Raw genomic sequence first — 16,329 nt, forward strand, 5'->3', positions numbered from 1 at the left:
AGGGGCTGAGGAGGAGGAGGAGGAAGGGGCTTGGCGCTCCTGAGGAGGAGGAGGAAGGGGCTGAAGAGGAGGAGGAAGAGGCTGAGGAAGGGGCTTGGCTCTCCTGAGGAGGAGAAAGAAGGCTGAGGAAGAGGAGGAAGGGGCTTGGTGCTCCTGAGGAGGAAAAGGGCTGAGGAAGGGGCTCGCCGCCGCAGCTGAGGAGGAGGAGGAAAAGGGCTGAGGAAGGGGCTCGCCGCCGCAGCTGAAGAAGAGGAGGAGGAAGAAGAAGGCGAGGCACCATTTGCTGCTCCCTTGCCCCCAACCATGGAGAACGCGCACACAAAGACTGTGGAGGAAGTTTTGGCTTATTTCGGCGTCAACGAAAGCACCGGGCTCAGCCTGGAGCAAGTCAAGAAGCTGAAGGAGAAATGGGGCTCCAACGGTAGGTGAAGCAGCCCCCGCCGCGGGGGATGCTGCCCTGGCACTCGTCCTCTTCTCCCCCTCCTCCCTCTTCCCCTCCCTCGCTCTTCCTCGCTCATCCTTCTCGGGGCCCTCTTTCCAGGCCTGATGTGTGCGTTTGCAGAGCCGGCATCTCTTGCAGGACCCGGAATAGGAGCGAGGGAGAGAAGATGGCTGACTCGAACTCCACCTCGTGGGTTTCTTTCATAGCCCGGGCTCGCAGGGCAGCTTTGGGAAGGAGGATGTCACCTCCGTTTCCTTTCACCTTAACGGTGGGAAACGTTCTATTCTGAAACGAAGCTCTTGTGGTTTGTTTTTTTTTTCGTGTGTCTTGACCTTCATTTTTTTTCCCCCCTGCTTTTCAGTGTTTTCCTGCCCCTTATTTTACATTCTCTCTCGAGCCGGGGCACAGAATGCAGCGCATAAGGATAAAAAAATCCTTATTGCTTGGTTTTCCTGGTCCCTTTTGAACTCTCAGGCCATTGTGTAAAAATGAAAAGCTGTCAGATTATACGTTAGGATTTTTATTTTTATTTTTTTTTTGCTTTAACACCGCTTTTCTCTCTCTTCAATTCTTAAATCTGCTTGACGGGAGAACAAAAATGAGAAAATGTCCTTAAAATGGAGGAAAGAATTTGAAATATTTTGAATCGAGTTTGCTGGTTTTTAAGTGACGGAGGAGAACCTTTGTCAGAATGCGTTCGAAAAGGATTTTGAGCCTTTGACCCTTTGTGTGCAGCAACAGCAGAAGTCCCAGTGCTGCCTGGAGTGATGACTTGGCTGAATTATAACCCTTAGCACATTCTGGCTAACCTCTGTGTGTCTTGAAATGCAAAACTACTGGGCCTACTTGGATGCTGTAATGAAAAAAGTCACCTTAATGGGGCTTTCAGTATGTGTGTCCAATCCAACCCAGTTGAGCATACAATTCAGGAATAATATCTAGCAGATGTCTTATAATGCTCTAATGTGTTTCTTCAATGATTTCTTTTCTTTGACATGCTTCCTGGAAAAATCTTCAACCAACAGAGTTACCGGCTGAGGAAGGTAAGCATGTTGATGAAATCTTTTGCTAATTCTTGCTGATAATTGATCATTATTTTAATGTTCATAACTAAATGGCTTTGTTACATATTGCAGGAAAAACCTTACTTGAGCTTGTGATTGAACAATTTGAAGACTTACTAGTTAGAATTTTGTTGCTGGCAGCTTGCATATCTTTTGTAAGTATGATTTTTTTTTTCTTATTTTATAGGCTCTTGTATGGTAGAATTAACATGTTCCAATGTGTAGGAACTGCACATACTGCAGTTATTCTCTTTCTCAAAAGATAGAAGTATAAGATGTGAAGTAAATTGCTATCTCTTAAATTAATTGCCTTGCGAAGAGCCTTTTGCATGCTAGAAAACAAAATTTCAGGGAATCTCATTGCATGAGTCATAAGCATGGAACTACACTAGGCAGGTATTTTAGTGCTCCTTATTCAACCCAGTTTGCTTTTTTGAGTTGGGATTTCCCAATGCTTTTGTTGGCTTTGAAAGCTAACCTTGAGTAAGTAAGCGTTTAACTGGGCATTCTTCTTGCCTTTGAGTTAATCGTTATCAAGCCCAATGTACAATCATTGGAAGACATTTTTGGATGCAATGCAGACTGTAAATAGAATTTACATGGCGGATATTCCAGTTGCCTTCCCTTCCTGATAATAGCAAGGTGACAGTTGTTGCATTTGACAGTGACAAGAATGATGACGGCTGTGATGGCACCATTGGTGACCAAATTTGGTAACTGACCTTTGGATAATCTAGACGTTAAATGGACATCTTGCTTTGCATTCAGGGTTAGAAGAACAAGAGCACTTTTAACTTAACTTTTTTTAAAAGTGTGTTTAGGTGATCTTTTTACATAATGAATAAAGGGTATGCGTTCGCTGGGAAAACTGAAGGCTAAGTGTAGAAGGAGATGAAGGCTGTATCTTGGGGAGCTGGACAACAGATACAAAAGTGTCAGAGTATTGAATTGTTTAGGTAGAAGTACAAGTTTATAGTAGACTTTGCCCTGGAGTTGTAATTAACTGGAAAAAAAAACTGCTGCAGCTCTTGGGGGGAGTGGAAATTGTGGTGACTCTTTAGCTAAGGGCAGGCTAATTAGGATGGGCAGAGGAGAATGTACTCGGAAGCTGTTCTTTTTGGTGGGGGAAGGGTTGCCCTGCTGTGGCTGCTGCAGTGCACGCTGTGCTCCTGATGCTCCACCAAGAGAGGCTTCAGCTCTCCCCATGCTGACTCCTTTCAGAGTGCTTTGGGTTTTGGTATGAGCAATCATTGGTAGCATGGATCTTGACCATGGAGACATATGTACCTTCCTTACTCTTCTGTTTCTTGGGGAGGAAATCAGACTGGCTATAGAAAATTTTAAACGCAAGTTGTTTGAAAGCATTTTTTCGTTCTTCTTTCCCATTTTCCCCACCCAGGAAGTGAGTAGGAGATACATTTTTGTTCCTGAAAAGTCTGAGGTGTTTCTCTCATCTCCTGAAATAACTGACAGTATAGAAGTTTGTTAACCTTTCATGCTGCAGTATATTATTTGTTTCTATTATAATCAAGAAAGTGAAAAATCAAATTCACCAAACTTTAACCTTGCATTGCTGAATGTGAGTAGGCATGAGGTATGATCCCAGACTGACAGAGGTCATAGAACGTACACTGCCAGACGCTCTTTGAAAACTCGATTACTAACTGAATTCAGTTTCTTTTTTTGCTATGCCTAATTTTTCTGTGTAATTAAGAGGAGACTGTAGTCTAATGGAGTGTGGGATAGATTGGTTGTCTGCTTTGTGCAACTGGGTATATGACCTTGGGCTAGCGCATTGCCTTTTCTGTCTCCTATTTAATAGTTGTGTGTGTTAGTAGTAAAAATGTTATCTTTTTGATGAAATGTAAAAGAAAAAAGTAGAGTTTGGGGTTTTGGTACTTTAATTTTGGTGCTTTGAGAACAATTCCTCTTTGTGTTTGTTTCTGGGTTCTTTTCTTGCTCAGAAGTTCATCATTTGTTTTTCTTAGGTTTTAATGCTTTTTTAATGTGAAAGTGTACTAGAGACTTATGTAGTAGCTGTAAAGAGTTACTGAGTGTGTTGATATAGACCGTATTGCTGCAAAAATTGGTGTCACTAACATCATCTAAATTCTGGTGTTCCTGGAAACATTTGAATAGAGCATGTAGCTTTGTTAAACTTGTGAACATTAATTGCTCTATGAGAAGACTTGAAAATATTACTTTAGAAACTGGATTATACATAAGGCTGAGATCACAAATTATGCTAAGTCATTCTTCCAATAGAACAACTTATTGCTAGAGCTTAACTTCGGTGTGTTTATTACGCTATTTTTTACAAACCTTAAATTCAGTTTTTCCATTTGTGCTGTTTCAAGGCATGGAAAACTCCCAGTACCTTAGAGATCTTGAAATGGATAATTAGACTTAAAATGGAGTCAGTTAAATTTGCATTGTGTCCTGAGGTTGAGTAATACTGTTGAAAGCTGCTCTTTAATGAGTCAAGACTTCAGGCTTTCCTGGGAGCAGTGTCGGGTCCCACGGAATCATTCTGTGGAACTTGGTGAAGCGCTGATTCTCTTTTCAGTGACTGCTTTTTACTATGATTTGTTGTTTGATGGACTGTAAACTGTAGCACTTGTGTGGAAAGTAGGACATTGTATAGCTTACCAGCAGAAGTAACGTTGGATAACGCCACTGTAGGCTTCTATGCCTGGTGTATGTCCAAAAGGGAATTTGCTTCAAGATGCTTAAATAGGTAGTTTCCTTTGGAAGACAGGGGATATTGTCTTACCAAGGGCATAACAAATAACCACCAGAGCCCCCAGATTTTTGAATTCCTGCTTGGGGGACCGAGTGTTGAATTGCACATGAATATATTGTATCAACTCCTTTTAAAAAAACCCAACCAAACAAAAAACCAACAAACCCCAAACCAAAACAAACTTTCTCTAATTGGAATTTGTTTTCTGACAATTGAATGGAGTATGTACCTAGTGCTCGCAGCAGCAGATTTGTGATGTTTGCTGTCAGGAAGGGCATAGATGCTGTTAGAGCAGTGAATGTAGCAGTGCTCTTCACCAGCTGAACATTGGCAATTTAAAAAGGAAAATGTTGAAGATTCAGTTGTGAGAGAGGGTCTTGAGGCATGTAGATTATTGATTTGTGTTGTGGAAGCTTTCCTGGTGATTGTATTGTGATCATAAATCATATTAGATTCTTACTATTCTGACTGCACAGAAACGGCCATCTTTAGCATTGAGAACTGCATTAGATTTTTGTGCAGAAACTTACCCTTTTACATATGATGTAAACTCTGTCTTCAAAGTGCCTTTTGTGTCCTCTGCTCCCGCAGCCCGTCAGGTACGTGTCAGTAAAATAAATCAGACTAACAGCTGAATCTGTGTCACCCTGGCTGATTGTAGGGGTCATATGCTGCGTGTTTGGTTGTAGATACTGTGCCCCACATTCCAAGTCAGGACTGTTACAGATGTACCTAGTTAGTAACAGCTTGAATTCTTGCACCATTTTTTCCTTCATATTTTTATTTGCCTTAAAGTATGCCTTTTGAAAAGAAACAATATAAATAATTTCTGATGGTTAGTAAGTATATCTGTGCATAGGTTTGGACCTTGTCTCAGTGTTCTGATGAATCTGTGAAGCCTATGTAGAAATAAACCTGTAGAGTGTGTTTCAGCAGTTGAAGAGCCTTCATGGCCTGACTTTCTATGCACAAGTTAAGCAGATGTTTAATTTTCCATGAACTATGGCTTTTAATTCTTGCCTCTTGTGTAGCATGTGCTCAGATCTACAGTATTTACATAAAAGAACAGCTTTCTTTGCTGTATAAATGACTTAGACGAGTTGCAAGATGTTGACTATTCATCTGATGTAGAATAATTCTTTGGTAAATTGTATGTAGTTTAAACAGTGGTGTATGCTTAACCATGCAATCTTATCTTTGTATTGTACTTGCAGTGGATTTTCTTCTGTAAGATGCAGCATAAACTGTCAACTGTACCAAACTTAAGTAGTAATACAGCATTCTAAGAGCATTCCCTACCAATTATTTCTTTGATTCTAATTCTGAGTTAGAAGTGAATGTTCTCAGAATGGTTTCTAATAGCGGATATCCATGTTTAGATTAAAACAAGATCTTGTGATTTAGTCCAGACATGAATATGGCCTGCAAATTAGCATGAGTATGACCTAATCTGTGTTAAACTGTGAGCAAAGGTACTCTTCAAGGAAGTAAGTTGCGCCAGTAAAAATGTTGCAGGCTTTGCCTGGAAATCACCCCAAAAGCTACCTGATAAGGTAGGTAGTGAGCATGTGGCACAAGATAAGGATTGCTGTAGAAAGTTACACTGGCACGTTTTTTAGCTAAAATCAGTAGCACCCGAGATGCAGCTGATGGGTGAGGGTGATAAAGCTTTGAGAAGTACTCCTGATTCCAATTTACTTTGTAGCAACTAGACTGTGGGTGCTTTTTTATTTATTTTTTTTTTCAGTATTGCTACATTAAACACAGGGATGTGTTTATTTTCAGAAATATAGAGTAGTATATCTGATAGTTGCTTACTATCCAATAACCCAGTAAAAGTCTTCATTTCGTACTGGTCAGGATCTGTTTTGGTATCTGTGTGCCTTCCCTCCTTGGGTAGTAAATAAAAACAATCTACGAATAATGGAACTAAACCTGGGAGGTTTTTTGTGCAGTATTCGGTGGTATTCAGTGAACTCACATGGAACAAAACATCAGGACTACTAGAATAGTTTGCATCTGCTTAATTTTAAACTAATTCATATTGAAAAGAAATATCACTAAATATACTGCTTTCTGAGCAGTAGGTAGTACTCTATCGGAAATATATTAAATCTTAATTCACAGTATCTTGTGAGAAGAAGGGTCTCTTAAAAGCAGTCCATAGTTAGACATGACCTGCTTTAATTACGCCAGGGATTCTTTTTCTTAGGATGAGCTCTTGCTCTCTCCCAGCTTGCTTCTAAGCTTCCATTGTCAAAATGAAAAACAAACAAAAAACCTTGTTAGGTTGCTAACAAACTGTTTACTTTTCCTCTGTTAGTGATAAGTGGGTACAGCCTGCTGGGCAACAGAATTCACTCTTGAAACTTCCATTCTTTACTCTAATTCTGGTTTTGTTACCTAATGATAAATAGTGACCTGAGACGACTTGGCTCTAACTTACCTGACAATACAGGGATATTGAACTTGTAGAACTGCAAAAAACTGAAGGGACGCTTCTGTTCTAGCTGTTTTCATCAGTAGTCACTTCATTGCTCGCTGACTTCTGCGTTGTACCTCTGCCCCCTTTTTACAAATAACCATGAAAACCAAGTACTCTTTGCCTGTCACTGTGTATTTTTTGGCTTAGTGTCCTGCAGGTTCACTCCATTAGGATTTGATGAGAATAGGCTTCTGCAAGCCATAGCTCTAGCAGCCCTAAAGCAAATACACTGAATAAAAGCTGTCCTTCAAGCTGCTTACGTCGGCTGTTGATATAGGACTTTTATGTCTTGCTATTAATTTCCCTTATATCTTCAGACTTGCGTTTCTCTTGAGCAATTATCTAACTCATTTTTCCCTGCTCTTTTAAGCTTCTTAAATACGTGGTAACTTTACTTATTGACCATACTGCCTGAACAGTACATTGAAGATCGATGACCTGGAAATTAAGCTGTTCTGCATGTGAGTCTTAAAGTGATTAGGGCAGAAATATGGTGGGGCCCTTTTGAGTAGTAGACAGATAAAAGATCTCGCATTGTAAACCTCTCCAGGGTCTTCAAAGTGTGCTAGTGGAAACTTATTGACAAGGATTCAATGCCTGGGACAAGAATTGTCTGGTCTCTACCAGGCTTCAGCATATGATGTGTTGTTACTAAAAACGCCTAGTTAAATATTTGTATTCCTTGTTCTAGTTTCTCTTTGGTTTTAAATGTGGTTTTGTTTTTACTTCAGGCTACTGTGAAATAATAAACCAGATCCGTTACAGCAATGTGTTGTGTATCACAAGTGTCCTAATGGGGTGTTAATATAGCTGTAATCTCTTACAACAAAGCCAAGAAATCACAAAGTATTCTGTTATTTATATGTCTATATTTACTCATAGAAATGAATATTCTAGAATTAAGGCTTAGATTGTTCCACTGTTAGTAATTGTGTGAACGCTTTTTGGGAAGAAATATGTGTTTCTGGCTTCTAGGATTGAGATACCTCATTTTAAATCTGGTCATAGGTCATTTTGCAAAAAAAAAAATCCAACAGTGAAGACCTAAACCTTCAGATCTGTACTGTCAATTTCTAATCTGAATTCATCTGTTCTTTTTAAAAGAGCAGCTTATTGAAGGAAAAAATCCCTTGAAAACTTAATATTGGTTGTCCTTGACATACTTGGATCTTGCTGTCCTTGTAGCTGGTTTCCTTACCTCTTAAAGTTGCAGGCTTTTTCAGCATTATTTTATAATACATATGGTCTTCAATCTGAAAAGATGATGATTTAGCATTGTGTAAAGCAGGTGTTTTATTCCATTTAACCTTGTAGGTACCTGCTCTGTTCATAACATCATAAAATGAGTGAATTTACTTGCTTTGTTGGAAGCAAGATGGGCTCTACAGAATTCCAATAAACACAGGGAAGAAACAGATACTGAGCAGCTTTTCTGATGGCAGCATGTAGTCTTGTATATGCTGAAAAACCTGCAAATGTACCATTAGCCATTTCTGTAGCTGCTCTGGAGGCTGCAGTGCTGTGCAGAGTAAAAGCTGTCCATGGTGTGAGGGGTAATGCATGGAGTGAAGGCTACAGCGTAGACAGTACGACTGCCCTGGCTGGTCAAGAGGCAAAAGTTGTTACTAGAGGTTGGAGATGAGTGGTGTGGGAGCAGACCTACAGCACAGCTTAGGAGTTCCTGACTAAATCTGTTCCCCGGAGGGCTTACACAGACCCTCAAAATGTTGCGTTACCAGTTGGAAGGTTTTGGTCTTATTAATTGTAACTTGGATCTTGTAAGTTTGTCCTTTTGTAATAAAAATTTGTTGTTACATTGGCTTTGCTTGACAGTCTGATTTCTGCTTGAGGCTTTCATGCTGCTGCTCCTTCCTTTTAACATCCTGGAGTGTTTCACAATTGAGCAATAGCTCTGAGCAGCATGTTGGTGGAATTGTGGCGCTTGCTTTAATAACGGTTTGCTCGCTGCAGTCTTCTAGTGATTCAGAGTGCTGTTGCCTGACTACCAGCCCTAATTATCTCAACACGTTGTTCCTATTTACTGTCACTTTCCAGGCTTCCTGTTGCTCAACATGTTGACAAAAGAGCTCTTCCTCTCTGGTCACGTTAGTGTGACTTCAGCAACTACAGAACTCTGCACAGGCCCTGACATTTACCCATTTGAGTCAAGTGAATGGCAGAAGCCTAAAACTAGAGTGTGTTTCTGAAGCAAATTAATTAAAATCTAAATGGAACCTTTTATGCAAGTTCTCAAGTTGATTTACTTCTAAAAATCCGGTTTTAATTTGAATTTTATCAGCTACTTGGCTCAGAATTCAACTACAGATGTAACTACATGATTCACTTAATGCCTTATTGAAGCATCTATTTGTATTTAAATATTGTTTATTTTTCATATCTACCCACCAAAACCTTATAAAGCTATTTTCATTTGTGTCTAAGTGATTGGTAAAGAACAATTAACTTGGTTAAAATTCAAATTCTGGCAAAGTTTTCGTGTTCTAGGTAGTCAGGCTAATTTGTCTGCATCCTCAAAGTAAGGAAAAGTTTTTTGTAACTTTTCACTGTCATAGATGTTGTCACAACTTTTGCTTTCATTTGCAAAGCAAAAGTAGCAATATGTTTCCCAAATAAATAGCTTGCTCCTTTAAAAGAGCAGCAGCCTTGGAAGTGAACTTTGTACTAGTTCAGTAAAGATTTTCTGTTTCCATTGCATATTGCCAACTCATTCATGAGCTACAAACCTACACCTTGGAAGACTGAGGGGTTTAAAAAACTGCTCAAGTCTATGCAGTTGAACCTCAAGCTGAAACTTACTGGGTCTTAAATTTGCGAGGTGTCTGTGTAAATCAGCAATTTAAATAATTATGTTTTTCTTGCAGGTCCTGGCCTGGTTTGAAGAAGGTGAAGAAACAATCACAGCGTTTGTAGAGCCTTTTGTAATCTTACTTATATTAGTAGCCAATGCAATTGTGGGAGTGTGGCAGGTATGCACATGCTTTTACAATGTCAGATTGCAAATGTTTTGGGGATTTTTGGTTTAAGAGGAAGGACTGCACAGTGTAGTGTCAGGTGCTTTATGCAATGCAAGTAAACCATTGTTAACTTTAGATTCCTGAGAGTCAACATACCATAAAACTTCAGGACAGAAAGTGTTTATTTAAAGGTAAAACGAAAGCTTCAGAAGTATTGCCAAAAGGGCAAAGAGCCCATTGGTGTGTCTGGCCACATGCTGGTGAACATCTGAACTAGGCAGGCCAGAATTAAGTCTGTTTTTAGCAATATCAGTTTCTCCTTGACTGCTAGAGCTGATGTGGAGGGAAGAGGTAATGTCAGTCAAGGGACAATAGCATCTCTTTAAGTGTAATTTTTCTATTCAAATCTTCATAAAGCAATTCTGCAAGAATTAATCTTTTCCTTTGAAATTGGAATTAGAATTCTGCATGTAGTAATTTTAAGTAAGAAATGTAAAGCTGTCTGTATAGTTTTGGAATTTTCTTCTGTAGTTTTATATACCCTCATCCACACATGAGTAAGATGAGCATTATTGTGCTGAGGAGCAGAATTAACTTACCTGTTGGAATATGAGGCTAGTAATTACAGCTTTCTCGTTCTGCGCTGGTATCTCTGCATTGTCTGGCACTGAGCTGTGCCATGTAAACGTTGATCCATCAAGGCAGCTTTGGTAATGCTGGTTCTGAGCTGCACTGTTCTGTGGAAGTACTCAGAACCTCATCCTGTCAATTTCTGTGGATTAGATTTCTGCTTTGACATATGCAGGAGGAAGTTTTGTTATCTGGAAAGACTGATGTATTTTTGAAGCACACACATTCCAAAAACTACGTACACCCTTACTATTATCTATAATAATCAGGACTATACGATGTTTGGCCTTGTCAGTAGATTGGAAAATGGAAAATAACTTACTCCTCCAAGAGCTAGAGAAGGAGTAGCGATAAGCTGCTGGTTTCTTACGTTGTCCTTTATCTAGATGGCATCACAGTGTTGATAGCAATCTCTGGTACTGCTTAGCTGGGAGAACTGCACTTGAGATGGGAAAGCTATTGTGCTAGAGTTAATGGAAATAAAAAGGTTGTCATGCTTGGGGTTCATCTGAGTTTGTAAATGGTTGGAGACTTTGTGGAAGTTTCTAGTCTCTGTTTTATTTCCAATTTAGTATGACTCGGCTTGCTGAAATTAAGTTCATAATACGCTGTTTGACCTTTGTTGTGTCTTAACCCTTGTTTTCTGTGAAATTCAGTAGCGCTAGTCCACTCTAGTCTGAGCTCTGGTGGGTAAGGTACAGCTGAGACAAGACTATATCCACGAGCCATAACTTACTTGGTGCTTTCTTATGTCAAAAAAGCATCCAAATGTAACACAGAACTCTTCGGCCTCCAAATAATGTGATACAGTGGATATTGTTGATGGGAAATGCTGTGGACTTTGAATAAGCGACTTCTAGGATCTAAATGCCCACTAAGAGCTGAACTATGTTGTAATGATTTTCAGTCAGTAACCTCATAAGGGGAGGGATACATAATTTTTTGTATGAATAAATGTAGTTTAGCTGAGTCAATAGTAATCATATATTAGTACATCTGAAAAATCAGATCTGACATATATATTTTTCCTTGAGAACTTTTAAAATTATACAATTTTGCTGTCTTTTAGGAAAGAAATGCTGAAAATGCTATTGAAGCTCTTAAAGAATATGAACCAGAAATGGGTAAAGTATATCGACAAGACCGAAAAAGTGTACAGAGGATTAAAGCAAGAGACATTGTCCCAGGAGATATTGTAGAAGTGGCAGGTAAGGCTCGTTTATATAGTACATGCGTTTATTAGCATATTACTGTAAAATTGTTGTGGGGGCCTTGTCTTAATGGTTTGAGACCCTGGGGGGAGTTTTCAAAGGCATCTAAGTATATGCTTCAGTTATGAGCAGTCTTGCTTCTGTTCATCTGTAATTACCTTAAATGTGCATTTACACTGTGGGAATTGTTTTTCAAATTGCCACTTAGTTTAATTGGTAGGTCTAAAAGCAAAGAATCTTAATTGGAGTACAGTTTTTTAACACTTATCATGACTCTAGAATGTACATGGTTTCAGAGTGTCTTGATAACTTGTCTGTTTTCTAACACAAAATACTCTTTTTCCTTGCTTTTAAATGTGTCCAGTTTCCTTAGTTCTGAAATGCAGAGATTTTTCTCCCCCACCCCCCCCCACCCCCCAAGTCTCACTGTCCTTTATCTAAGGAAAGCTAATTTCATCTGAAGGTTTTTCCCAACTCTCGAGCTTGCATCAGCAGTGCCTTTCAACTTCTCATTACAAATGTTGTCCTCTGTCTTCTCAGCAAGTATGACTGGCATGTGACATCATTGTTTTCTCATCTCTCATAGTTCTTTAGTGCATCTTTTGCGTATTCATGTTTAGGAGACCACAAATGGAGACAACTAGACAAAGCAGAGCTTCTTGTTTATCTGATGTAAGCATTTGAAATACTGTCTTGCCTTAAGATTGGACTTCTGCATCAAGCTTTGTATTCACTTAGATTTGCCTTAGAAGGTGAATCTTTATTTGGAAGGAGTGCAAAAATAGAAGTATCGCATACTTACATCTCTAACTCCTTCATTTTTATGATAATGCCAGACCAATAACTTTTTCTCCAAATCAGACTTGTTAGTGACTCTAATGCTTCCAATTCCTTCCCAGATAAAACTAGGTGGTTCTTGTAAAGTGTCAGGAGTAATTACATACTCATATTTTGTAGGTCATTATCAACTGTTGACTGAGTGATTGTTCCATTGGGAACCATTTAGGGTGTACATCAGGCTTTTTTTTTTTTTCCCACTGGTGTCACTTTGCTTTTAGAAGTGGTAGCGGTCTCAGGAGGAGATAAATATATACCCTTAAATTTGACTAGCCTCCTATTTTAATTAGCAGGCAGAGAGAGTATGCACTCCAAATGAAGTTGATGTTGGCTGTCCGCCCAGCTTTCATTCCTTGAGAAACTTTAACATTTGCTGAGTGCTGTTTTCAGCCTCCGTTTTGTGCATAGGATGATTCAGCTACAGCAGCCCTGGCTTGGGTAATTCAGAGTGTGAATCTCGTGAAGGCTGAAGCTAGTTTCCTCTTAGCATCTGTTGAAGAACAAGTACAAAGTGCTGATAACTGAATTAAAGGGTGAATTATGAAACCTTGTCACTTGCTCTGGTGTTTTGCCTCACTGTTACTGCCCTGTGCAGACAAATCTGAGTTCTGCAGTGGGGTTTTGTTTCAGCAGCTGCCCTTTTCCTGCACCCTTTTGAGGCAAATAAAACTGGATAAATTACAGATACTGCAGTACACGTCTAGTCCAAATCTTTATCCTGTTTTTAAATGTCAGCAGTAGAATGTTAGTTTCTGCAGTAGTCTGTATTGTGGGAATACACTGGGGTTTTGTGTCTTGATACTTTAAAGCCGCATTGGTAGAATTGCAAGTTGACTGTGTACTTTGTACTGATTTGGGATATCTCACTAAGAAAAAATTCTGGATTTTGCTGCTTTTCTGGGTGTCTAGAACACAGAAAACGTTCTGCTTGATTCTTTGCTTTTTTTAGAAGAGGTAGAGATTACATTTTCATCTTACAGCTTCAGCTCTGTCTTTTTCTGTATGTGAAACACCTTGGGCATGTGTGAGATTTTGCTTACCTTGCTGTATATTGTCAGTATCAATAAAATCAGTTACTTTTGCCTTGAGACATCTCTTTAAAAGGCCTGCATCTGAAGGAAAGAAATGAATTGCAAATAAACCTCTGACCTGTAACACTGGGCTGTCTTTATAAATACGATATCCTGTTTTTCATAGGGTTGCTATTGCATTATTTTAAAATCTGCTTGTAGAACAGTAATAGTCCAACACATGTAGAAATGATTCATTTCTTTTTTTAAATTGCACAAACTTGTAAACTAGTATTCTCATGTAGAGAAATAAATTATCCAGCTTGTATGACTGTCCTTTAAGATGAGTGGTCTAGCTTGCTGACTGACTGTAGAAGCGCAGGCTGGTTAAAATACTCAATGCTGGTGGGTCAAACAGTCTCAAGCTGGTCTTAAGCGCTTATCAGGTATTTCTTATATCGGCAAATTCAATCAGCTGCAGCTTCAAGTAAAGGTAACTAAGTGTAAGTTGTGTGAATGTTTACTACAGAAATAAATGCTTCAGTGTCATATGAATGCTGATACTGAAACAGTAAATTCTAACTTGTGAATAGACAGATGAAATTTTAATTTTAATCAAACTCTGAAAAGCTGCTGAGCAAGTAGAGGAGAGCAATACGCTGTGTACCAGCATTAGTGTCAAGACCTGGAGGTGAGAGAGACTGTGTGCATGCCTGTGCCTCAAGTGTAGGAGTACTGCGATGGCCTTTGACACGGTGTTTGCAAAAAGATGCCCATGTAGGGAAGTGACAGAGCACTTCATACTGGGATACATATCTGGATATGGAATTCTAGGCAAAGTGCCAATGACATTTGTGTGTCCAGGCAAATATCTTTCAATTGAGTGGCATAAATAACCAGGTGATAGGTTTCTCTCCTATGCTGATACCTAATTTTGAACAACTTTGTGCAGGTCTTCCATTACAAAATAGGAGTATTTAATGCTATAACAGCTTTGTTAATTTGAAGCACCTATATGTGACTGACAGAGATAGCTCTGTTGTAGGAATTGGTAGATTGGTATTACAGGCCGCGGGAACTGGGGAAGAATATTTTTCTCTTTACCTTGCAAAACGTCCCTGAAAATATGTAGCATCAAACCATTTCCAAAATAATTCATTATTTTCAGTAGTTTTGAACCCATTAAAGATAACCAGGTTGGCTTAGCGTAACTCAAAGACAGTGCAATAATGGTTCATACTGTTACTTATTTATTCTGGCTTCTTGGACTGTTTGTAGAGTTTGGTTGCATTCATTATATAGACTATTCATTCTGTCTTGTGGCCTTCTAAAACAAAGCTACTGGAAAATATTTCCTTTAATTAATGTTTCAACAGAGGAAAAGGGTGCTGGTTTATTTGACTTGAAGTAATGGGGGGGAAACTGCAGGTCTGCATTGTCACCTTGCGGTAAATATGGAGTAACCTGAATTAGATTATGCCTCAAGTGGTAGATATCCTACTGTCTTACGTGTCTCTTGGGGATCAGTGTGGATACAGATACTACAGATCACTTGATGAGCAATTACTGGTCCTTACCCCTTGTAGCTAACAAATTCAACATAAATGCCACACTAAAATTTTGCATGGAGTCCATGTTTGTTCTGAGACTGTGCAGACATAAATTTCATAACTGTGTATGTTGGGAAGACTTTCTTCCATGTCCACTTAAGCAGACATGGTAGAAAAGATACCGTACAATCATCAGGAGCAATTTGAGATGAAGTTGGTGTTGCAGGTTTGGGATGGATATCTTAAATGTGCTTGTAGACCTCTAGTAGGCATAGTTCTCAAAACTCTAGTGTGTGAGGGTTACTAAGCTACACTGTTTTTTAAAATTGATGAACTCAAAAAGTCTAGATGCTGTTCTCATGGCTTTCCAGTTTGCCTGTCTTAAAATGGATTATCGAGCTGCTATAGAAGCTTAATTTTTTTTTATTGGAGGATGCACTCTAAACTTTTAGCTAGTGGATATCTTAATAGATTAAAGATGTCTTGTTTGAGTTGAGTTTTTGTTAGCCTTGGCTTAAGTAATTTTAAAGATAAACTTGAAACAGCATGGCTTTAGTTCTTAAAAGTTTTGTATGAATTCCAGTCAGAAAAAAATGGTTGCACATAATTTCTTTTCAAAGAAGCACATTTGGGAACAGAAATGAGCTTTGTTCACTTCCATTGTGTTTTCCTGTCTAAAATTTTCTATTTTAGATACACCATACAGCATATCTGACTTTCTGTAATTTAATAAATGAAGGTTCGCTTGTTGCAATCTGTAAGCGACCAGACTGGAGGCACAGTGGTTCCTCTTTTCCCTAAAGTGCTGAATGATGGCTCTGTCATCTGTTATTATCTCTAAGTACTCAACAGCTTAAAAATACACAGAGTTCCTGGAAGCTGTTGGCTATTAAATTAGTGTGTATTCCATAAGACTTAGTTTTAAGTTTCTACCTGGCATAAAGTATGCAAGGACTACTTTGCGAGGCTTTTAATTCTAACTGCAAAGCACTTTAAGACTCTTCCTAAGGCATCTGTGGGCTTCAGTGAGCATTTTGGCTGTCAAACTTAACACATCAGAGGTACCTTTGAGTTAACCAGATGCAGTCCAAACTCCATTCCATACTCCAGTGGAGTCTGGAATTAAGTGAGGTTCAAGTCAGGGCACAGTGTAAACTTTTGACACTTTCAACACACATTTGAAAACTTATAAAACACGTCTCGTTTTTTTTTTCCAAGTTCTTGGAGCATTTTCTTCCAGAGTTGCCAAGCTGTTAAGTAAAAATAATGACACTGATTCTGGTGTAATTGTTTGAATTCGGAACACATCAGATGTCCTGTACTCTTGATTAGAACAGATACTGCAGCAGGGTCTTAATGAGTGCATATAGTAGTCAAAAAAG

At 39.0% G+C, this 16,329-nt stretch overlaps 1 protein-coding gene across 2 annotated transcripts in view; it reads left to right on the top strand.

The window, feature by feature from the left end:
- Positions 1–205: 205 nt before the first annotated feature.
- ATP2A2 (ATPase sarcoplasmic/endoplasmic reticulum Ca2+ transporting 2) overlaps positions 206–16,329 on the top strand; it is a 43,561-nt gene continuing 27,437 nt past the window's right edge. Inside the window, exons 1-5 of one of the 2 annotated variants that reach the window (XM_069871141.1) lie at positions 206–421; positions 1,468–1,485; positions 1,579–1,661; positions 9,617–9,721; positions 11,409–11,547. In XM_069871141.1, the coding sequence (XP_069727242.1) occupies positions 304–421; positions 1,468–1,485; positions 1,579–1,661; positions 9,617–9,721; positions 11,409–11,547 (463 nt within the window). In that variant the 5' untranslated portion in view covers positions 206–303. Of the gene's footprint in view, positions 422–1,467; positions 1,486–1,542; positions 1,662–9,616; positions 9,722–11,408; positions 11,548–16,329 lie in introns of those variants that run through there. The other variant, XM_069871140.1, reaches the window with a different exon arrangement.

The sequence above is a fragment of the Phaenicophaeus curvirostris genome, chromosome 17 (assembly GCF_032191515.1).
Source record: "Phaenicophaeus curvirostris isolate KB17595 chromosome 17, BPBGC_Pcur_1.0, whole genome shotgun sequence".
Classification (NCBI taxonomy): Eukaryota; Metazoa; Chordata; class Aves; order Cuculiformes; family Cuculidae; genus Phaenicophaeus; species Phaenicophaeus curvirostris.